General features: G+C 36.7%; 1 protein-coding gene across 9 annotated transcripts in view; it reads left to right on the top strand.

The window, feature by feature from the left end:
- Nucleotides 1-24,602, top strand: part of ZNF236 (zinc finger protein 236) — an 80,949-nt gene that overhangs the window by 41,193 nt on the left and 15,154 nt on the right. For 7 of the 9 annotated variants that reach the window (XM_065052994.1, XM_065052992.1, XM_065052997.1 and 4 more), the window contains 17 exons: nt 1,570-1,830; nt 2,058-2,308; nt 3,010-3,117; nt 8,245-8,396; nt 9,548-9,654; nt 9,749-9,900; nt 10,018-10,230; nt 10,718-10,997; nt 11,449-11,552; nt 13,804-14,169; nt 15,525-15,670; nt 16,812-17,055; nt 17,492-17,671; nt 18,862-19,014; nt 19,337-19,527; nt 21,082-21,213; nt 21,847-22,044. In XM_065052994.1, the coding sequence (XP_064909066.1) occupies nt 1,570-1,830; nt 2,058-2,308; nt 3,010-3,117; nt 8,245-8,396; nt 9,548-9,654; nt 9,749-9,900; nt 10,018-10,230; nt 10,718-10,997; nt 11,449-11,552; nt 13,804-14,169; nt 15,525-15,670; nt 16,812-17,055; nt 17,492-17,671; nt 18,862-19,014; nt 19,337-19,527; nt 21,082-21,213; nt 21,847-22,044 (3,238 nt within the window). The remainder of the gene's footprint in view (nt 1-1,569; nt 1,831-2,057; nt 2,309-3,009; nt 3,118-8,244; nt 8,397-9,547; nt 9,655-9,748; nt 9,901-10,017; nt 10,231-10,717; nt 10,998-11,448; nt 11,553-13,803; nt 14,170-15,524; nt 15,671-16,811; nt 17,056-17,491; nt 17,672-18,861; nt 19,015-19,336; nt 19,528-21,081; nt 21,214-21,846; nt 22,045-24,602) is intronic. The other 2 variants (XM_065052993.1, XM_065052998.1) reach the window with 2 other exon arrangements.

Raw genomic sequence — 24,602 nt, 5'->3', positions numbered from 1 at the left:
CATCTTTCATTTCTGTTAGAGAAAAGTAGTTGATTTACCTAGTTTATTTTTCTTTTTCACACTTTTGTCAGGATCCTTTGAATGGAAATGAAAAGTGCTTTAATTACAAAGAGTATGAACAGCTTATTAGTTACACAGTCGATTTACATGCACTGAATACTCATAATTTTTTACTTGTCAGAATACATCTTCTGTTTGAAAATTCTGCTCTTCAAATGCCTGTGGTTGGACTCATTCTGCTGTTAGGTATACATGTACTACAGCTCAGGATGAACTATCCTTAAGAGTCCTATTATTTATTATGTGCATCTTTGTATTCCTTCTCCCATACACAAAATACAAAGATGTGATGGGGGTATCAATCACTTGCCACTGTGCTTCTTTCTGGTTGATCTTTGCCGCAGAGTACTGAGTGAAACTTATCTTAGTTTGGCTTTCCTAGGGGTTTTGTAGAGTAATTAGAAACTTTTCTTCCATGTTTGTTCTTCATAAATTGGCATTGTTGTACCTAAATTACTAAACTTAACACTTGTGTGGTTGGTCTGTCTTCATGGAATGGTGCTGGTCATTGCTTAGAAAGCTCTTTTTTTCTCTCTGAAACAGTGAGAAATTTGCAGTAGGGGTATTTTTCAACAGAGCAGTGACCGAATAGTGTGTCACATTCTCCTAGAGGCACATCAAGGAAGGGTTGGGATCCATAGACATATATTGGTAGTAAACCAGTAATTTGGTATCTGTCACACTTTATTATGACATCTGATGTGGTGGTCATGGACTTCTGAGGCTACTGTAATCGTAAGCCATCCCTAACTTTTCTCAGTTTTATTAAATCCTACTGCCTTTATCTTCTGTATCCTAGCATTCACATTGCCTTCCTCCTAGCTCTCACTCCTTGGATGCTACAGCCGTAACCCTTAAGATCCTCATTGCAGTCAGCTCGTTTCCCAACCTGTCCTTCAGTCTGTTTTATATCTCGGTATAGTCCTAAAGGGAAACTCCTCTCACACCTCTGGAAGGAAGGGTATCGTGAGTGGGACATGTTGATAGTATAGCTGAGAGAGTTTCCCCACTTGAATATTGTTATTGAATATAGCAGTCTGAAAGGCTAGTTGCACTGTTCAGGAGGTATTCAGGATGGACATAGTCCTTTTCCCAAAAGTTTCATTATTAAACATAGTAGTAGTATATAATACAATGAGAACTGTATATTTTTCTCCAAACTTCTGTGGATGTTACTTCAGATGACTTGAGGAAAATACATGTAAATGATACTACACTAGTCTGAAGAACTAGTATACTAATCTGACATGGAAAAACTCAACCTGCATGTTTTAATCGAGACTAAGTATGATCAAGAGAGGAGATCAGACTATAGAACACAATTTAAACTGTCAGACAGTGTTGCTTCTAGCCCTGCCAGTGATGAGATGCAGGTTGTCTATAATTTATTGAAGCTTTAATTTCTGGATTTTCTTAACTGAGGCCTCTTCCATCCATATAGCAGTTGCCTTTGGTTTATTTTGCTAATTTTAAAATGCAATTTTTTAACTATTGCTCTCTTTTAAAAAGGTCACATACTGGTGAAAAGCCATTTAAGTGCTCTCAGTGTGGAAGAGGTTTTGTGTCAGCTGGAGTTCTGAAGGCACATATTAGAACACACACTGGATTGAAAGCTTTTAAGTGTCTTATATGCAACGGGGCCTTCACTACTGGTGGTAGCCTCAGGCGACATATGGGGATCCACAATGACCTTCGGCCGTATATGTGTCCATATTGTCAAAAAACTTTCAAAACATCACTAAACTGTAAAAAACACATGAAGACTCATAGGTATGTTTAAAATTTTTATATGAATCCTTCAATGTATTTTAGTAGCATTTCCTTAAAAATATTTGATGCTAATAAGTGAATAAGGATGTTTATTTATGGTTAACAAATACTTAGGTAGCTCTGAAGTTATTGTAAGTTATGATATATAATAAAAATTTATTCACATAAATAGTTAGGATGACTGTCTAACTGAAGCCATAAAAAGACCTTCTTACCTTTCTTTGCAGATATGAACTTGCACAGCAACTTCAGCAGCATCAGCAGTCTACTACAATAGATGATTCTACAGTAGATCAGCAGAGCATTCATGTTTCTACACAGATGCAAGTGGAGATTGAAAGTGATGAGCTACAGCAGCCAGAAGCTGTGGCAACAGATCAACAGGCTATTTTAGAGTTAGACCAGCAGCCAGTAGTAGGCACGGAAGAAACAGCACTAGAACAACAATTGGCTGATCAGCCTTTAGAGCAAGATGAGGGTGAGTATTTGAAATATAAGGTTTGTGAGGTAAGTTTGCAAGTTCTCAGATAACTTTTTCTTCACAAGTTTCAATGATTTGGATTTTGAGACAATGCAAGTAAATAACTAGAAAAACACATGGAGTAAAAGCTAAGTACTTAAAGTATGTTGTATAATTTCTTCCATTCGTGTTTAGGTTTACTGTTAAAAATATAAAAAGATTAAGGTTTGTACCATGTAGTTGCACCAAATAAAACTACTAAACAAATATAAAGCAAAATAATAACATGCGCACAAAACTTTACCATGTCACCTGTGTTTTTAATAAAAAGCACTACTGTATAGTCTACTTAGGAAATAATGCCTGCGTTTTGAGGTCGGAGAATACAAAATATTTCACGTAACTCATTCTGTTAATAATAGTGGAACAAAGTATTTTGACTTTGTTTATTTGCTCTTTTTCATGGTGTAATGGCTTAGCAAGTGCTACAGAGCAATATAAATAAAGCCTACAACAAGGAATTTTTAAAATAACTAATCAGCTAATATTTTTTATTTATTTTTAATGCAGTAAAAATCCATTTTCAGGTTTTTGGGAAAAACTGAAGTATCTGGTTAATTACTTTTTTTTTTTTTTCCTTGTTGTTTCTTCCTTTTGGTTTGTTTTTGTTTTGGTTTTGGTTTTTTATTTTGTTTTTCCCCCTCCTTCACCTTTCCCAGTTTCAGATAGATTTGTGACATCCCAAAATGCTCTACAGGAAAACATCACTCAGTTTGAACAACAAGCTATAACACAGCAGCCGTTTGATCAACAGGGCTTATCACAAGGTTAGTAATAAGTAAAGGTTTTAAAAGTGATTTTTATGAATCTGACTTTATAGTATAGTTATCATAAAGCATTTAAAAAATGGGCATCCACAGTCAAAGTAACTGCAATGCAGAAAACTTGCAAAAACTATGAAACTACTATTTTGAAACTGTACTTTGTAGAATATTTTGAATACTTAAATAGCTGGTGTTCAGTCATTACAGTGTGGGGTTTATGGAGTCGTAGAATGTCCTGAGTTGGAAGGGACCCACACGGATCATGGAGTCCAACTCCTGCCCCTGCATGTGACAACCCCACAGTTCACACCATGTGTCTGAGGGCTTGTCCAGTCTCTTCTTGAACACTGTCAGGCTTGGGGCCGTGACACCTCCCTGGGGAGCCTGTTCTAGTGCTCCACCACCCTCTGGGGGAAGAACCTTTTCCTCATGTCCAACCTAAACCTCCCCTGGCACATCTTCCTGACATTCCCTCAAGTTCTGTCACTGGTCACCAGAGAGAAGAATCAAGCATTTAATATTCTTTCCTTGATTGTGTTTGAAATTGCTGTGGCAGTAGGCTGTTCACACAACTCTCCCACTAAAGATAAGTGTTCATAACTTGAGAGGATCAGAAACATGATCTAAGATTTGACTGAGTAGCTGTGGGGATACATTGTGGAAAAAGACAGTCCAAAATATATTCAGTCCAAAATTCATATTCATACTTTCACCTAACCCCAGCAGTTTCCTCTTATTTTATAAAGCTACATAAGTAACAAATTAAGAGGCACTAAACATTTGAAAACTTTTTTTTTTTTTATTATTTTACCTACAAAATACTTAGAAATATGTGTAAGGCTTATGTAGCCTATAGAGAATGAAGAAATGACTGTGTTCCTTTGATTTTCACTGCTGGATTTCTGGAGTTGATGCTTGATATGAAGCTGTTAGCATTGTTTTATTTTGGTTTTGGTGGGAGGCAGGGAAGTGGGGTATGTTTTCATTTGTTTTGGTTGGGAAAGCATACCTCACTGGCTGACCAGCTGATCTCTTCCTCAGTGTTTCTGACTCCAGCAAATAACTTCATATTTATATAACTGGTAACCAGTAATTGCTATTGCATCTGATTAAACTTCTCTGTTCTTAGTTTCATTTCCCATTTAATTGTGTAGCACCTTTTGTTAAAACATGATTGTACGAAGTTGCATGACACTGTGAAGAAATAGTATATTTTGTTGCAAATTTTAATTCTCTAGGTTTTGCTGCTTTGTATGTAACTGAGAACAAATATTAAAGCCTCTGACTGAAATATTAAAGCCTCAAGACTGAACCTGGTCCTATTAAAACCCTATGGATCATTTTTTCATTAGTTACCTTTTACAGTTTTAAAAATGAATGAAAAGAGACTACAGAAAAAAGCATGTTACTCTCAAGATTAGTGGTGTTTTTTATTTGGATTTTTACCGCTCCTTTGAATTTGAAAATCCAGTATGTAAACCTTGTTTTGTTTTCTTACTTAGACTTCAGTTTCTATGTATGTGTATCGTCTCCATTAAATAAATATTGAATACTGAGTGATTTCTTGAGGAGGGAGGAGACTCTTCTAGATGTCACAAAACAATTCTTTCATCATCAGAAATCTAGGCTGATCATCGATACATTATAAAATTGGTACAGAGATTCAGAACATTTGTGGTGTGGGGGTTTTTTTAAGTCTCATTTGTATAAGATGTCTCCTATTCTACTTGGAATCTCATCCACAGATTCCCTACTCTTTGAAGTTTCCTTGAAGATCCTGGAGCCCTTCAAAATTTTTGAATTTCAGGTAGGTAAGCATTTGCGCGGATGCATGCGTTAAATTGGTCGACCCTCTCCCTATGTCTGCATCTGTGCTTCATGCTCCTAATTTCTTTTTCCTGTCAACTAGGCAGAACATTGAGGCTTAAAACACTGTCATTTTTATCCTTGATATTTATAGGCTGTATTCTTGTTAAAATATTTTGGGTCAGTGTTTATTAATTAAACAATGTAGGAGTTTTTAAAAAAATCTTCAGTAGGTTGTGGGGTTTTTTCCTTTTTCATTTTTTTAAGAAGAAAGAAAAAATCTTTGCATTCCAGACAGATGAGGCTGATCTCTAAGCCTGCAAAGACCTGTCAGAATTTTATTCTTTCAGGTTTGTAATACTTTTACAGAATTTCTAATTTGTTCAGATAGATCTTCTTGGTATGTTCAGACTTGTAAAGAAGCGCAGATCTTAGGAGGCTCCTGCTGTATCATAATTTAATATTCATTTGGGCTAGATTTGAAGACTGAGAAAAAGGACTTTGCAGTTTATATATTCAGGCATCTTCAGTTGAAGACTTCTTAGTGAGGTCAGAACAACCAAACTGACCTTTTATCAGAAAACGTCTTTGGGTTTTTGAATATCATCTGTCACCAAATGTGCTTTAATATAGATTATGTCACCTTTTCTTCCTTTAAAGTATCCGTGGTTGAATGTTAATAATTCAGTTAGTAGTGATACGAGAGTGATCTTGAAAAACTACGAGGCCAAATACTGTTATTTGGTAACCCATATGACCCCTTGCCACCAGACTGCTGTTTTGCTTTCCAAAGAAGCTGATCTGTCATCTCGGGGCTTAAAATCCTGACTCTTTCAGTAACTATTCACATGTTGATTCCAGTCAATACTGGTTTCAAAAGCTGCCTAGGAAGCAAAGCTGCAGAACATTTAATTGCCAGTCACTGAGATGCACACATGCACGTAGATATGTTCATAATGTTAGAATTCAAATGATCCGTCAGTAAACACATTGAGTTTTGTCTTAAGTAGAATACTGTATTTGCTATGAACTATCTTACTGTTGTTTGCTGATTCTCAGATGCAAGACATATCTTTCCACTAGTAAACTTATTTCCAGAGTATTCTGTTCTGTCAGTGTGTTTTGTTACTGTAGAAGAGAATAGATTGGGTGACGTGTTAAAGCCAAGAAGAACAAGCAATGCAAACTTGTACTGAAATAACAAAAAATCCAGTTCCAAGTTTAGAGGACTTTGTAGTAAGAGATTCCCCTTATTGTACAGAGCTTAAGATGCTCCCTGTTCTTTGCAGATCGAGCAGAAGCTTCTGGGAAACAATATATATTGATGAAAACAAGACCTGAAGGTTCTGAAATTCATTTTTGTCTGTTTCCCAGACTGAATGTCTGGGGTTCATTTATTTGTTTGTTTATTTTAAATGCTGCTCTGTAGGAATAGAGTGGTGGCAACAAATGCCTTTAGCGTCCTCAAAACTGTCAGATCTTCTTAAAATTTTGCGTGGAAAATGACCCTCCGACTAGGTGTTACGGACAATGGGGGTGCATCATGCATATTCTTGTTACAACGTTGGTTTGTATTTGTTCCAGAACTACTTTTAGAAGTAGTATTTCTTCAGTTTCTCCCAAAATACCTCTAAATTCAGAGCTTTTCTTCCTGAGCTTTTTTTTTTTGTGACCCTGGGAGTTTTTTCAGGATGTCAATAATTTCTTTCTCTAAAACAGTGTTAAGTGAAACAGGGCATGTGTAGTAACTTCTTTTTTCCTTCTTAGCTAGTAAAAATTACTTAGTGGTTAAGTGTTTTTTAGCTAGCTGTTTCTTGGTACATTGAATAGTTATGTCTTTTTTTAGGTAGGGCATGGAAGTGGCATAACTTTTGTTTCAGTTGAGGCTTGGTTTTTTGTGTTCTGATCAAGCGTAGCAGGAATATAACTTTTCTCTAAAGGTGCTTTTAAAATATATTTGAAAATAAAAACTACCAGTACTCTTATCACCATAAAGTTTTGCATCGCTGTTCTTCAGGGTAATTTTTTTAAGAGTAATTGAGGTGCAAGGTTCAGCTTGTTGAATCTTTTTTTTTTTCATATAAACTTGGTAGTTTTAGGAGAGAAAATAATATGCAAGTTGCAGCATTAGGTTTGGTGATAAATTACAACCTGACTAATAATGCCTTTAAGATTTGTTTACATTTTTTAGTTTTCATTCTGTGGTATAAACAATAACATACAAGTAGGTATTTTTCCTATATTGATAACAGTATTCTTCTGCTGTTAAAAGGGTATTTTGGGAGAATTTCTGCTTGAACTTACACTTCCCAGTTTTTGATAATTCAAAACATTCTTTAAGCATTGCTTTTTGGCCTTGGATGCTGTGATCATCTGATGTGGGTTTGTTTCTACCCTGTTTTCGTAATCTTCACCCTTTTTGGCCCCTAAAGGCAAACTGCACAGAAATTGCTATAAAATTGCTGCCCTTACCTTAATTACTTACTGAATACCTGTGGTTTCATTTTTTCCACTATATTGATTTCTTTTTTTTATAAGAGAAGTATTATGGCTTAGGGCAATTGATAAAAGGGCATCTCTAATAGCATTAAAGAACCCTGCAATCTGAGCTATAATTCCCTGGCTCTGAATCATTTATACTATAATTTCATTCATTTGTTTAGAAAATGAAGTGATTAAGATCTGACATTTCAGAAGAATAAAACCGAATAAAAATTTCAGGTCTTTACACTGGAAATGTGAATAAAAATATGTTTATTTTTTACTTTGCAGTTTGCCTTTAAGAGGCTCTACTTTACTGTTATCTAAAGAGTGGGAATATGTGGAGGAGATCCAAAGGAGGAGAAAAGGGGGTTACTTTATCAGAAACTGGAGTTCTCCTATTGGGTCATCTCCTCCACTCACCCGCCATCCTCCCCACTGAGCTTTGCATCCTTGTGATCGGCTTCCAGTGTAGTTAAGGGAGCGTGGTACCAACGTGGATAAAGGGAGACGGGTCAACCTGTTTGACACATGCATGCTTACATACAAGAAATTCAAAATTTCAATGGCTCTAAGGTAATTGTGGCACCCCGAAGAAACTTCAAACAGTGTTTATCTGTGGAGGAGATTTTCCAATAGAATTCCAGCTAATGGTAAGTAACCCTGTTATGCATATTATGTAGATGCCAGAAACATTTGTGTATTTTGGCACTTAACAGTGAAGAGTATAAAATAAGTATTACTGTATGGTAATACTACTTAATCTTGTTTGAAGGTAGTCCTCAAAAAAGCGTGTCCAATTCAGTGTATTTTCCAGGTTTGTGACTGTTCAATTTCTGGCAGGTTTTACAGTGAATGACACCTACAATCAACAGACTCAATTTCCAGCTGTACAGCAGCTGCAGGATTCAAGCACACTTGAATCTCAGGCTCTTTCAACGAGTTACCATCCACCAGCCCTTCTTCAGGTTCCAAATACAGATACTATTAACGTAGTAAGTACTAGAAGGCAAAATTCATTGTTCTATGTTCAGTGATGAGATTTTTTTCAACAATTTCATTGGCGATTAGGTAAACTGAGAAGTCAGAAAAGTTTCATGATTTATTTTCTAGACTGCTTATGTTTAACAGCTGGAAAGTAAAAGGCTGGGGGGAGGATAAGTGGCCCAGCTATATGTTTCTGAAAAAAAGAGTTGTACATTTTGATGATCTAGGTTTAAAAAATGATCTAATGCTATGAAGTTGGACTGTAAGTCTAAAACTAAGGACCTAATGTTAGAAAATAATTTTACATTATTGCACTATATTCTGTCCTAATTCTGTAATGTCTATAGATACAGATATGATCAAGAAATAAAAATAACATAACAAATGTGCAGTGATCATTCATGGAGCCTGCAGACTGCAGTGTATATTGTTCTTCCATGGTTCTCATCCGGTCAAACTTGTAAAAGCCTTAATTGCTAAAAATACAGTTTAGATATAATATTTTATGGTGGTAGAATTACCTAGAGTGAAGACCATCTGTAGTAATGTGTTTGCCATGATGACCTGCATGAATTATTGTCCCTTCATGCTTATTTGTAAAGGGCGAATGCCCATCAGAGAACTGAGGTGGGTTTTAAGATCTGAAGGAGTTTGAGTAATTTCAGTGTACAGGCCTTGGAGTTTTCTTCTCCTCAAATCCTACAACATACTGTTATTCTCAAGGTTTATTCTCTGGTGGTTTTTGCTTAGAGGAAAAACCTGTTCACAAAGTAGTGAGGTCTGTCAGCACCACTGCGTGTTTTGCTACTTGGTGTGGGGCTTATACTGTTTTAAATGACTGCTTTAGTGTTAAATTTAACCCCTTAAACACCAGAAAATCTGCAAGACTCAAGACAAGTTTTTCTGTAGATTCACAGGGAGGTGTAAGTGCAGCATGATGTCTGTTTATTCCAATTCAGTAAGTGCAGATTTTGCTGCTTTCCTTCTCACTATGAAAGAGTGAGGAATCATATTCCACTCTTAATTTCATGTCAAAAATTTAAGCAAGCATAAATTCAATCACTTGTGCACTTGTAGATTCTGTATTGTTTCTTGCCTGTTTCTGTGACTTCATTTCAATATTGTGTTATTGAAATTTACTTGAGGCTTTGATTTCTAGACTACTCGCTTGATACAAGATCAGTCGTCACAAGAAGAACTTGAATTGCATACCCAACGGCCTCATTTTCTTGAGGATAATGAAGATCAAAGCAGGCGTTCATATAGGTTTGTTTTGCTTTTAGGTTCTGTCACAGAATCTCCTGAATCTTTTATGGCAAATAGTTATATGCAACTAATGAAAACAATTTTCTTCTAATAGATGTGAATATTGCAACAAGGGTTTTAAGAAATCCAGCCATTTGAAGCAACATGTGCGATCACATACTGGTGAGAAACCTTATAAATGCCAACTCTGTGGCCGTGGCTTTGTTTCCTCAGGAGTTCTTAAGTCACATGAGAAAACTCATACAGGTAACAGTGTACACCAGCTCTATATTAGCTTAACTCACATTTGGGTTTTGTGGATGTCATGTATAAGTAAACGTAAACAAATGGTGTGCTACTTTTATTTGTTTCTGTTACTTTAAGGAGTTAAAGCATTCAGCTGTAGCATTTGCAATACCTCCTTCACAACTAATGGCAGCCTTACCAGGCACATGGCAACTCACATGAGCATGAAGCCTTACAAGTGCCCATTCTGTGATGAAAGCTTTCGAACAACTGTTCACTGCAAAAAACATATGAAAAAACATCAGGCAGTCTCCTCAGCTGTAGCAGCAGCTACAGAAACAGAAGGGGGAGGTAAATTATTTCATTTTTACTCTTGCAGTCCTTACTACGTAACAAGTACAGATGTTTCAGTTGATTACATGAGTACTGTGACAGTCATGTTGTAAATTAGCCTTCCAGCATGGATAATGTCTAATGGCCAGAGCCACTGAAATTGTTCTGTTATCTAAATTGTTTAAAGAAATCAGTTTTCCGGGAGTCTGTCCAGTGTATTCAAGGTTTTATATGTTACTTAGTTATTTCAGTGTGTCGCTGAAGCAGAACGTTTTTTGTCCTAAATGGCTTATACCTTTATTTAATTATTGCGAAAAATAAGAATTATAAATCCAGCTTTGTTTAAAAGAAGTACAGACATGAGTAGTTAGACCTCTGAAAGAGGTGTAAGTCCAAGCATGTAATGTAGTGATCATCTGTTTAGTAACAAACCCTTCTATTTTGGTAATTTCAGCTGCCAGATTAAACCAGACAGACGTGTATTTTTTTTTTTTTTTTTTAATAGTTGCGTGTGTTGAAGATGATGATGAAAACTCTGAAAGAACTTCCAGAAAATCTCGTCCTGGTGTCATAACTTTTACAGAAGAAGAAACGGCAGAATTGGCAAAGATTAGACCTCGAGAAAGTGCCACTGTCTCAGAAAAAGTTCTTGTCCAGTCTGCTGCAGAGAAAGACAGAATTAGTGAGATCAAAGATAAACAAGCAGAACTGGAAGCAGAGCCCAAATATGCCAACTGTTGTAGTTATTGCCCCAAAAGCTTTAAAAAACCCAGTGATTTAGTCAGGTAAGGAGCAGAAAAGTTTTGCATATTTTCAGTTTTCTGAGTTGTTCACCAGAAACTTACCAGTTACAGTTTCATATAACTTTTTAATGCCTAAGCTAAAGTTTGACTCATATTTACATACACTTTTCTTTTTAGAAGAGTTTAAAAATATGTGTCAAAATGTTATATATTCTGAATATGACTCAACTGGCCTGTTCATATTTCTTTACCTGCAGTATTAAAAATATTGTTGTTTTAGAATAAATTATTTTCTTACTATAAGACTTGCATATAAAAATATATAAATATCAGTTTGAAAAAAGACAAATGCTTAAACAATTTTTACTAGTTCTGCTTAATGTAATGTTAATGTAAATATTCAATTCTAAAAATAGTTAGATACGAAATAAATGTTTCTACAATCTGATATGAAAGTAGAAAATCACATATACGTGTATTCTGGAACTATTAGGCATGTTCGTATCCATACTGGAGAGAAGCCGTATAAGTGTGATGAATGCGGAAAGAGTTTCACTGTGAAATCCACTCTGGATTGTCATGTTAAAACGCACACAGGTCAGTAAGATTTTGTTTAGAAACTGGTTACTTTCTTGACAAGCTGTTCTAACTGAAGATTTTGCAAGGAATGGCATGTTACACTATGATCTGGGAAATGACACTGAATGGCAGTGTTAGGTAAAATTTGGTACTTAGAGCATCATCAAATTAATCATATTATGATATTTTGAATAAACCATATTATTAGAGCAGCCTGTATTAGTAGGCTTATAAAGCAGTCATAGGCTTAGCTCATGTAAAAACCGTGTACATATCTCTAATATATTTGATTTCAAACCTGCTGTAGCATTTCAATGCGAAATGATTTTCCTGAGCAAGAGGGTAGAGTTAGAGGATTTTATAAAATTAAGCTAAAAAAAAACTTATAAATGTTAATGATTTTGCTGCTAAGTAGATTGAAATATAAGAGTACAAAAAATGTGAGCATTCAGCTATTTCAATCATGCAAGTTGAATATAAACTTAATTTCTGTAATATTTAGGTTTTTACAGTAGTTTATTTGTATTCCTGAGAGAGGTCTGATTTTAGTAGTAGTATCTTTCAACCCCAGTTTGGGGTAAATTAAAAAAAAAAACCCTCTTTATATCTTTCATACTCATTTTCTTCTTCCCATTGAACTTCTGTAATGAACTCAGTTCTAACTAATTAATTTCTAAAGCTGGCTACAGTTTTGCTAGAATGCGTTATAAGGTCGTGTCAAAAATGCAAAAAAAAAAAAAAAGACAGGAAGCTTCTAATATTGTAATACATGATTATTTTGCTCATGGAAGCTCCTGTTCTAGTTCAGTGTATTTCTACTTTCTACTGTTGTTTAGTAAGAAACACTACTCTTGTTTGTAGATCTCCGTGTAGATTAGTATCTTGTCTCAGTTGGTGGCAGATGCTAAGGATAATGATAAGAACAAAACAGGGATTTGATTGTGTTCCTCTAGGTTCAAGCAGTTTGCAAGTTGTGGGACTTGGAACTAGTGATTGTATCTTTTTGCTCACTGCCTTTAACCAAACATTGCACATTAGTTTTATCCAGTTGTTTTCTGAAAAACTGGGTGAAAATCAAATGACCTCCTGTACATCCAGTAATAGTAAGTTCCTTGATTCACATTTGGTTTTCAGTGTGCCATCTGATTATTTTATTCTTAAGCCCACTGTTCTTTTGTTCTCTTTAATTCATGAAAGCACTCTGTCTTTTCATCCTGTGACAACAGTTTTTCTAAGGTCCTCTCAAATAAAAACAGTGTAAAACTCCAAAAATCCAGATACAGTTGACTTGTTGAAAATATGGTCTCCTCAAAGAGCTCTCATAGATCTGTGAAGTGTAATTTTCACTACAAAAGCCACATCAAATTTGCCTTATTAAGTCATTTGATCTTGTGGGATTCTTTTCAGTTTTCTTTTATAATTGGACCGGCTTGTGTTGGATGAAGTTTAACTGGTGTATAGTTTCTGCATAATAGCATTGGATCTCTTTTTGGAGGGCTGTTTTAATCTGTGGGCAATAGCTACAGCTAATAGTTCATTGGTTTTATGTTGAGCCATACTTATTTAAACGAATAATTTAAAAAAATACAGTGTGATGGTCTGGAACTTCTCTAACAACAGTTCAGTTTGAAAAGCTACTCTGCTCCTCACCTGTAAAAGAAAATTGCCTGGTTAGGCACCTGCGTGACTTCACCTGTAATATACCTTGATGTAAAGAAACATTTTTGGGTTTTACTGTAGCTTCTATCATATCAGCACCTTTCAGACCAGCAGGCTGGCTGGGAGGTTTCCTGCAAGATGCGCAGTTCTTCAGCTCAATGCTTAGTTCCTGTATCCTGACATAGCATCTAGTGGGATAGAACAACTGCTGGAATTAAGGAGGAAAGGAGTGGCTAAGTACAGAAAAGCCAGATACTTAGAGGTCGAGATAAACCTTCTAATTCTCCAGTTTTATGATCGGTACAGTTGAAACAACTTGATTAGTCAGGAAGGTGAGATGATGAGGACAGAGGCATCAAAGTGACCAAATAAGATTCTGCATGAAAGATTTAACAGCACATTGAGTTTTAGAAATAGGAAAAAGTTAAGATACTCTTCATTTAGATCAAAAATTCATTTAAAAAGCAGCCTAATTACAACGAAGAACACTAGTTATTTCAAATATACTCTGTTCAAATTAGTTTAGAATATTTTTTTAAAAATGTTGGTACAGTGCTGTTGATTTTCAGAGGTTTTACCACTTATCTTTCTGTTTTTGAAACTTTTCCAGGCCAAAAGCTCTTCAGTTGTCATGTATGCAGTAATTCCTTTTCTACAAAAGGGAGTCTAAAAGTCCACATGCGTCTGCATACAGGAGCAAAGCCCTTTAAATGTCCGCACTGTGATTTACGGTTTCGTACTTCAGGGCGCAGAAAAACCCACATACAGTGTCATTATAAAACAGAGACAAAGAAAGTTAGGAAGCCTGTCACCCGTACTTCAGCTGAGGGACTACAACCAGTCAATCTTCTTAATTCAGTCTCGACAGACCCTAATGTTTTCATCATGAACAATTCCGTTTTGACGAGCCAGTTTGATCAAAATTTACTTCAACAAGGACTTGTGGGCCAGGCTATCCTGCCTGCTTCAGTGTCAGGTAAAAATGGATGACTTTTTGATGGTGGTGTTGAGATCAAGTACTGAACATTGCTTTCTATTAAAGTTCAGAAAATTATACCAAACACTACTTCCAGACAGGTAAGAGTTATACTGAATTAATGATTCAGTGCACCATGGTGACATAAACAGGAATTTATTTATTTAAGAATGTGGGGGAAAATGTATGCAGTTCGCCTAAAAAGATCTCTTCAATTCTACTGTGGTGTTACACTGCAGAAAGGAAGAAAATACAGATGACGAGTAGCTGGAGTACTTGTATTCTTTTTGGTAGTACTCTTGCATTTTCTTAAAAAGAAGAGAAGCAGAACAATTATTCTGTAAGCTTTCCATTCCATAAGATTTATTTTGTATTCAAGCATTAGATCATAGAGCAAAGAAAAAGCTTGTCTACACTAGTTACTTACATGAATAATGAAGAGTGTGCTTCAAGTGCACATGCTCTAGTGTACATGTGTGGTTAATAGTCTAAAATTAAAAAAAAGTAAAAACACCTCGATACAAAAAACTAGGGTATGAAATCTGATTGACTGTGACTACAGCTGCATTAGCACACTAAATGTGCCGCAGACCATGATCTGAGTCTGAGGCCAACTGGCACAGAATACCCAACATGCTTCATGTTGCAAGAAAATGACCTTTTGAGAATGATCCTTGCAAACTCATGAAACACTTTCAGGAATTGTGTGTATAAGTGCCAACCAGCCTCAGGCAAAGATGGGACAGGGACGGTTTTAAGAGCAGAATAGTGTTCAGCTGTTGAAACGTTCTCTGGTATTGTTAAAGTTTACTAAAATTGTGGGTCTTGGGTTGTCTGTCACTTCTGAAAGGAAGACTTTGATTTTCTATGCTGCTTCAGCACTTTTTTCTGAACATGTCTATGATTTTGAAGATATGCCTGCAAATACACAGTAATGCACATAGGCTGAACTTTGATACTTTCTTGAGCAACGTGCTGTGCAAAAATGGGGCAGTAGCTTCCATGGGTGTGTTCAGAGTCGGAATGTACATATCATGTGTGAGTGCTGCTTGTATTTGGGCACTGCGCACTGTCCAGGGAGGTTTATCCCAAATTTCTCCAGGTTCCAAAGCTACTCTGGAGTGCTTCTTGTTTTGTAGGATGCTGTTACAGCTAGTGCTTGAGTAGTAATGATCCTTGAATGATATAGATTATATGAAGCTTTAAAACAGGCAATACTCCAAATTATTTTTCTTGGCATAAATAAATGTGTGTATAGCTTTTATATTGATTTAATTTATAAAAATAAACAAGTTTAAAGAGACAGTCAGTAATGATAAAGAAAAGCATTATAATATAACTGTTTTCTTTGGTAGCTGGAGGTGACTTAACTGTGTCCTTGACAGATGGTAGCTTGGCCACTCTTGAAGGAATACAATTACAACTTGCTGCTAATCTGGTTGGACAAAATGTTCAAATTTCTGGAATAGATGCTACCAGTATTAACAACATAACCTTACAGGTAGGTTGCTCACAGTTTAATGCTTTTAATTTTATAGAGTTACTTTGAGGGCTGAAGGGAGTTTGAGGAGATAATATAATTCTGGAAGAGTCCCCTGGTTGAACCTTAAAGAATTGCTGCACAGAAAATCTGTATTTTTTATTTTCTATTAATTGTATTTTTTCACTTTAATAGCATTTTAGGCTCTCCACCCAACCCCCCAAAAGAACTCCCCCCAGAAACAAGCCCAAGTTACTGCACAGTGTTCTTTTCCTTAGCATAAGACACCTGTGTTACTCAGCAAGCTTTTAATGTTTGGATTCACAATTTAAGTTCCCATTGAGCTTGTAAAATGAATGACAGAAAAAGGTGAGATGATTACATTGAAAAAAAAAATTGTATTTGAAATGATGTGAAATACTGATTTTCAGGAACTTGGTTGTGTTTGATCAGTTTCAGAGAATCACTGAGGTTGGAGGAGACCTCTGGGGTCACCAGGTCCAACCCCAAGGTCAAGGAAGAGACATGTTCAGAGTTACATTGAGTTACTCAGTCTCTCTACTCAAGTATTAGCATAAACCAAAACCAAGCAAACAAACAACCAACAACAAAATAAAAAAATCTGTGTTTTAGTTTTGTTTTCCACAATCTGAAAACATCCCTAAAGAGTAAAATGTCTGTATTTAACCATCAAGAACAGCTGTTTGGCTGTGAACTGGGACCTTCGTGAGCCCTAGGAGCAGATAAAATAGTTAATTTCTGATGTCAGTCTTCTTTCTACTCCGTGCCTTTTCAGTTTCAGAGACCTGAAGACCGTGATAAGTGTTGTATGCAGCAGTAAGACAGTACAGAATGCCAGCAGTGTGGGTACCTGGTGCCCAGCATGCTCTTGTATAACTATGATCATGATTTCCTGAACATTTTGCCAGGGAAGGGAACGGAGAATCTACAGGGGAAGCTGAATAGACGGATTATGTAGTGACTTTGCAGACCGGCTATATATAGACACTTATAAAAGAAATTTGAGTTAAAAATGGTCAGTTATAAAGCTTAAATATTATGTATACTCTATATGCAATGAATATGAACTCTGTGTTAAGAATATTCACTTAACTCATATTTGTTAACTTGAGATTGATCAGATGGAAAACTTGCTTTTCAGATCGACCCAAGTCTCCTACAGCAGACGTTACAGCAGAGCAATTTACTTGCTCAGCAGCTGACTGGAGATCCCAGTATGGCTCCGCAGAACCCTTCCCTCCAGGCAGCAGAGAACGCAGTGCCAGCTAATGTGGTTATTCAGCCCATATCAGGCCTGTCTTTGCAACCCACAGTAACGTCAGCTGCTAACATGACAATAGGATCCTTATCTGAGCAAGAGTCTGTGCTGACAACCAGTGCTGGTGGTAAGCCGTGTCAATAGTTTCACTGTGCTTTGAATTTCTTAATTGTACTTATGGTATTATCCACAGTGAGAAAACGCATCCCCCATGCCAAACACCTCATTTAATAAAATAAGCATACACTTCTTTATGAGCATCTTCAGCAAATTTTACAACTTTGTGTTACCATTTTTGAATATTTTTTTTCAGAAGACAGACTCTATAATGAAAATATTGAAGATCATTTATAGTCTTCAGAAAAAATATGAAATCTTTGTTCTGAAGATCTTTAGCTGCAGGGGAATAAATTGGTTGTTAAAACAAAAATTTCTAGCATTTTATCTTGGCTACATCTTTTATAGTAGTTAAAAAAATAATGTATTAATTGCTTAAAAATGTTGTGTCTATTATAAAGAAAGGATCTTATTTTTTTTTTTTTGTTCTACCCACTTATATTTAGGTGCACAAGACATCTCTCAAGTCATGACTTCACAGGGTATGGTATCATCTTCAAATGGACAACATGAGATAACATTGACCATCAATAATTCCAGTTTGAGTCAAGTTCTAGCTCATGCTTCGGGTTCTACTACTGCAAACTCATCAGGAAGTCCTCAAGAAATCACTCTTACAATATCTGGTTGGTATTTTTAGTGATCTTTAATGGTACCAGATCTCTATTTTATAAGGTGGCATTTGGGCATTTTTTCACTGTCCACAGCTTTCCTGTAATGTTTTGTTTTGTTTTGTTTTGTTTTTTAATGTTCATCAGCTTTAAAAGATATTCCCCAGATCTGCTTTTGAAAACAAATACCTTTGCGGACACATATTAGATTGGTTCCCTATTTTGTTCATAGCCTTTAGTTAACAGATATTTATCTTGGTGGCAAAGCCCCTATAACCAGGGCTAGTACAACTCCTCGGCAGTACTGGAGCAGGGTAGGCATTGGGGGTGAGTTTATTTAATCTAGGTTTCTTTAAATGCCCATGGAACCATATTCTAATAGATGTTTTGATCATTCTTTGAGGGGTATTCAGTCTTTATAATATATAGTTAATGCTTCAGGTCTTTTTGAGAAAATGTAGACCAACTTTCTTCTTGCAAGAGACTGATCCTATACACACTATGAAAATCTTCCTGTTTCCCCCAAAGATAAGTTATGTTTTGTATCACAACATTTATTTAATACATCCAGTGTAATATTTAGTGATTTTTCTCTTTCTTATCCTTTTTTTCTTTTAATTGATTTTCCTTTCTCTTTTTCCCATCTTCTGTAACATGTTTAATGTTTTTGAGTGTAATGACAAGAATGTCTGTGTTAAGGTCTCAGGGTCCAGCACCTGCGGTTTTCTGCTTGTTAATGGATGCTCACTCATAAAAGGAAAATGGAGTATAGGTGTCTAAGAGCTGATAGATTCTGCTTTGAGTTTTTGTATGTTCTGTGCTTGTTGACCATTCCACAAGATTAACGCCATGTGAAGTGACGTTTTTACAAAGGAGGACATGTTCAGTGCAATTCATTAACCACATAGTAGACCGAAAAAAATCACATTTTAACCGTTAGCCTTCAATTTGCTAGTTTTTTTTATGGTTTCATGAAGCACAGCTATTTCTCTACATGTTAGTATCTAGATATGCCTAATCATATCTGTATTAAAACCTTGTCAAACCTCTGCATAAATGTCTGCATGTGTAGAAATGAATTTTGTATTTCGATCGTATATTTTTTTTTACTTGTGTTATTTTATGATCCCTTGTTTATAGTTCTAAGTACAGTAGCAGAATAACGTTGAGACATTCCCAGTTATAATAAGACAAATTTTATTCAGGCCAAGATCTTATTCAGCATAATTCTGGAAGCAGTGATCTGAATAGTGGCTTGAGGCTGACAGCGCCAACCATCAACAGTCAGACTACAGGTGCTACATTAACTATAAGCAACGACCAGCTTCTTTCTCAGGGAACTTCACTAAATGCTCCAGGTATGCATACAGTGATATTCTAATTAAAAATAATAACATTTTGTTAAAAAAATCAATATTAGGCCATATGAAATGGTATAATCTTGCATATTACGATTCCAGAACTACACGGCTTGGTGTGTTCTCTCAGTAGCTTTAAATTGTTACGCCAATTAAAATGAACTTTACTCCACATAGTAAGTAGAAAATGAAAACAAGAAGTCATATCTAAAATCAGTACTTTGAGAAAGTCACAGGAATAAGTTTGCAGATAAGAGTTTATGTATGTAATAAATAAATACATACATACATACATATGTTTACTGTTTTGCATATATTCCAGAACTTAATACAACAAGTGGAACAAACCTTCCTTCAACAACACCTATATCTCAGTCTGCGGTTTCTGCCCAGAATTTGGTAATGTCTTCATCAGGAGTTGGAGGAGATGGTAGTGTCACCTTAACTCTTGCTGACACTCAGGGAATGTTGTCAGGTGGTCTTGATGCAGTTACGCTTAATATCACTTCACAGGTAAGAAATACTTTTCTGAACTGACAAATAAACTAACGTTATTGTCTTACAGGGCAGGAATTGGATATTTTTGCTTAGAAAATAATTTTGTTCTGTAAATACCTAGTATGTGAAAAACCAGTGAACTTTCTGCCAACGATGTGTGCACACTGCCATCTAGGAGCATAAACTATTTAAATAGAAATACAGATACACATGGCAGGGTTTTTTTTTCAATAAATAGATAGATTCTACGGTTTCAAACATTGTTTGACATCAGTTTTTAGTGCTAAATTAAATTGTGTACTTCATCATCACTATTCAGTAATACAGCTTAGTATTTCTGAGCTTTTTACTGTTTATTATGTTAATTTTTCTTTTTCTCCTTGTGAATATGAGAGTTGAAGAGCAATTGCAACAGTTCTTTCACAGCAAATAACAGGACAGAATCTAAATAAATTGACTGTCTTTAATAACAGGTAACATTATAAGACATTTTCTAAGAATAGTGCTGTTAGTTTCGTTTTTGTCATATTTAAGATTTTGTGGTGTTACCAAGAGCTGAAGACATGTTGGCAAACAATGGAGAGAAAAAAAAACATACGTAATATTAAAAGACTACAGTGTGAAAATTTAGGGTGTTTCTTCTACTTTCTTGGATTAACTGTGTTTAGATTGATTTTTACTTACTTGTTGACCCAAATTAAAAGATGTAATTGTATATCAATGAAAGCCTATTTGTCTAGCATATGGCGTGATTAAACCTGGTGAAGCAAAGTCTGTGAGGATGATTATACGCTTCCCTCTCTGCAATTTTGCTCTGGGGAGGGGAATAAAAGACTTCCGAAATAGTTCTTATGACACATTTGTGATTTCTGGCAACACGGACTAACAAAGCAACTTGTGGTTTCGTTTCAGACTTTGTAATAATTAAAGCAATTACATTTGGCAGTTTTGATGTTTATTAATCAGCTGCTACACTTGATGTTAAGGCAGGCATAAATAAAAATGAAACATTCTTTTAGGTACTATGCAAATACAGTCTGTGTTGCCAAGAATCTTGATAAATAGACAAGTGGTACATAAATGTGTGGTGTTTCCTGAGGAAACTGGAAAGTCTTTAACAGCAGTATCTTAATTAGTAATTTTGTACCTTAATTTCATGTATTTTGGAAGTAGCTTTAATTAAGAAAGTTTTTTTAAAAAGGGAAAATACTGTGGGAACACCATGCAGGAAAGCAGAATAGAGGGGTTAAAAAAAGTGTCAGACAAAGAGACAAAGACAAGGGAAGGCTGAGACATACAGCAATTGATGCAAAGCTGGGAAAAATTAATTGGAACTGAGTTTCTACTCTTACAGACTTCCAGCTGTTGTTCCCCTTAAATTGGTAGACTTAAAATGGAAGGAGAAAAGGAGAAACCATTAGTATTTGTTCAGATGGGATGCTGGACTGACTTTTTCATGGGAAAAATAGTAGTTTTGAGGTATAAAAATAATTTACATGACACTGCAGTTAGCTGTTTAAATATCGTTATTGTACTTTTTTTCTTTTTATATTCTCCCCTCTTTGACAGGGTCAGCAGTTCCCTGCCATACTCACAGATTCCAGTCTCGCCAGCCAAAGTGGCTCAGGCTCACAGCAAGTCATACTGGTGAGCCATACACCCCACTCGGCATCTGCAAACTCTGATGAAATAACATATCAGGTAGATACAATATATTTCTGTATCCTAGATTTTAAGTTTTGAGTAAAAACACTTTTTCATATACAAAAAAGAAATGCAATTAATAATGTTTCTTTCTACAAATTACATAACCATGCGCTCAGCAGACTGCTCCAAAAATTTCCAGGTTTGTGATTATATAATTAAAATGGACAAAGTTGAAAGCTGTGGAAAAAAAATAGCACATATTGTTACACCTTTTCCATTCTCTTCTTGTAACCGTTAATACTTGAGCAAGACAAAGTCTTTACAACTTCTTGTGTATTTGAATTTCAATTGAAACTTTTACATATGTAATATAGTATTAATATTATAAACAGTAGTTCAGACTTCTCTTATTGAAGGCAAAATTAATGTTTTCAACCAACCTGGTAATGCAAGCTTTAAAATAAGAAAAATGGAAGAGGTAGATAGTGACCCGCAATCAAGTTGAAGAAGTGGTGGGCTGGATTGGAAAGCAAAGGGCAAGCTGTGGCTGATACAGGCATTTCTTTCTAGTATAGATAATATTCTAACTATATTCTATATCTTTTCAAGTTTAGTTCATCCTGAGTAATTAATTTAGAGTACTACCTCCTTTATCTTCTCTTCATGTGTTTTTGTAAATTGTTATAGGTGGCAGAGGTTTCTCCTAATGTGAGTAAAAGCGGTCAAACAGAAAAAGAAGGTCGCATGCACCAGTGTTTTGAGTGTAGTCAAACCTTTTCTTCAGCCACCATGTTGATGCACCACAGTAAAGAGGTTCATGGCAAGGAGAGAATACATGTTTGCCATGTCTGCAATAAAGCCTTCAAACGGGCAACACATCTCAAGGTATTTGGTGATAACAGTTCATTGTTCTGTTAACTATTTTGTTTTGGTAATGAAAAATACCTATTATCCCTTTACATTTCCTTTCTTTTTACAGTATGAGAGGGGTGCGTCTGAGACAGATAGTCTAAGCAATAATGTATGCACAGGTAGAGAACTTTTCCCTGGAGCATGGAGGATATTTTAATGCGTATATTGACTGCAGAATGAAAAATGTGAATGCCTGTCAAGCAAATGATAGTGCCAGAATATTATTTAGTTTACTTTATTTACTTATGTATGTCATCACTGCTAATCCTGATTTCCAGAGAAGCTTTTGGAATCATAGGAAGCTATGTTCTTTGCACTCTGTCTGTTGTTTTTTAGATGCTTTGTCTTGTGTGTACAAGTGACATCCGCAGAGGGAGCATTGGTTTTAAGATATATTATTACCGTTGTCTAGTGATATTTTTTATGATCAAGTTTTCAATTCCTGGACAAGTAAGGATCGAGGTCAGCAGAACTGCTACCTTGGACTTCTGAAGGGCAGACTTTAGCCTGTTCAGGAGGCTGGTTGTCTGAGTCCCTTGGGAAGCAGCTCTGAAGGGCAAAGGAGTGCAGCAAGGCTGGTCGTTCTTAAAGAAGGAAATCTTGAAGTCTCAGGAGCAGGCTGTCTCCATGTGCCGAAAGATGAACCGTCAGGGAAGACATCTGGCCTGGCTGAACAGAGAGCTTTGGCTGGAACTCAGGAATAAAAGGCGGGTGTATGACCTTTGGAAGAAGGGGCAGGCAACTCTGCAGGACTGCAAGGATGTCGTGAGGTTATGCAGGGAGAAAATTAGAAGAGCCAAAGCCCAACTAGAACTTTATATATACATATATAAATATATTAAAAACAAAAGGTGGGCTAAAGAAAGTCTCCATCCTTTATTGGATGTGGGGGAAAACATAAGTGACAGAGGATGAGGAAGAGGCTGTGATACTAAATATCTTCTCTGTTTCAGTCTTTAATAGTAAGACTGGGTGTGCTCCAGCAGAATGAAGCCCAAATAATCCGAGGGGAAATGGTGAGCGACCTGCTACCACTTAGACACACACAAGTCTATGGGGCCAGATGGGATCCACCCAAGGGTTCTGAGGATGCTGGCAGAGGTACTCACCAAGCCACGTTCAATCATTTATCAGCAGTCCTGGTTAACTGGGGAGGTCCCAGTTGACTGGAGGTCAGCAAATGTGACACCATTGACAAGAAGGGCCAGAAGGAGGATTTGGGGAATCTACAGGCCTATCAATCTGACCTCAGTGCCAGTGAAAATTATGGAGTAGATCATCCTGAGTGCCACCATTCAGCGCATACAGGACAACCAAGCAATCAGACCCAGTCAGCGTGGGTTTATGAAAGGCAGGCCCTGCTTGACCAACCTGATCTCCTTCTATGACAAGGTCATCCACTTAAGGGATGAGGGGAAGGCTGTGGATGTTGTCTACCTGGACTTCAGCAAAGCCTTTTACATCATTTCCCACAGCATTCTCCTGGAGAAACTGGCAGCTCATGGCTTGGATGGGTGTACTCTTGCTGGGTTAAAAAACTGTCTGGAGGTCCGGGCCTAAAGAGTTGTGGTGAATGGAGTCAGATCCAGTTGGTGGTTGGTCACAAGTGGTGTTCCACAGGGCTCAGTATTGGGGCCAGTTCTATTTAATCACTTTATCAATAATCTGGACAAGTGAATTGAGTGCACCCTCATTAAGTTTGCAGACAGCACCAAATTGGGTGGGACTGTTGATCTGCTGGAGAGTAGGAGGGCCATACAGAGGGATCTGGACCAGCTGGTTCAATGAGCTGAGGCAAATTGCATGAGGTTCACCAAGGCCAAGTGCCGGGTCCTGCACTTGGGTCACAACAACCCCAGGCAGCGCTACAGGCTCAGGGAAGAGTGGCTGGAAAGCTGCCTGGTGGAAAAGGACCAGGGGGTGTTGATTGACAGCCAGCTGAACATGAGCCAGCAGCGTGCCCAGGTGGCCAAAAAGGCCAACAGCATCCTGGCTTGTATCAGGAATAGTGTGGCCAGCAGGACTAGAGAAGTGATTTTGCCACTGGGGCTGTTTAGCCTGGAGAAAAGGAGGCTGAGGGGAGACCTGATCACTGTCTGCAACTACCTGAAAGGAGGTTGTAGCACGGAGGGTGTTGGTCTTTTCTCCCAAGCAACAAGTGATAGGGTGAAAGGAAATGGTCTCAAGTTGCACCAGGGGAGATGAGATATTAGGACAAACTTCTTCACAGAAATGGTTGTCAGGCACTGAAACAGGCTGCCCAGGGAAGTGGTGTGGTCACCATCCGTGGAGGTAGTTAAATGCTGTGTAGATGAGGTTCTTGGAGACATGGTTTAGAGGCGGACGTGGCAGTGCCGGCTTAATGGCTGAACCTGATCTTAAGGTCTTTTCCAACCTAAATTTTTCAATTAATGTTCTCTGCAAAAAAAGAGATTTGAAAAAATTCTGCAGTTCAGCTCAGATCAGGAGCAACACAGACAAAAACCTGCTTGTTAGATAAGGCTAGGGTAATGACAGAAAAACATAAATAT

This window comes from Columba livia, chromosome 2 (genome assembly GCF_036013475.1).
Source record: "Columba livia isolate bColLiv1 breed racing homer chromosome 2, bColLiv1.pat.W.v2, whole genome shotgun sequence".
Taxonomy (NCBI): Eukaryota; Metazoa; Chordata; class Aves; order Columbiformes; family Columbidae; genus Columba; species Columba livia.
This window is presented reverse-complemented; position numbering and strand designations above follow the sequence as displayed.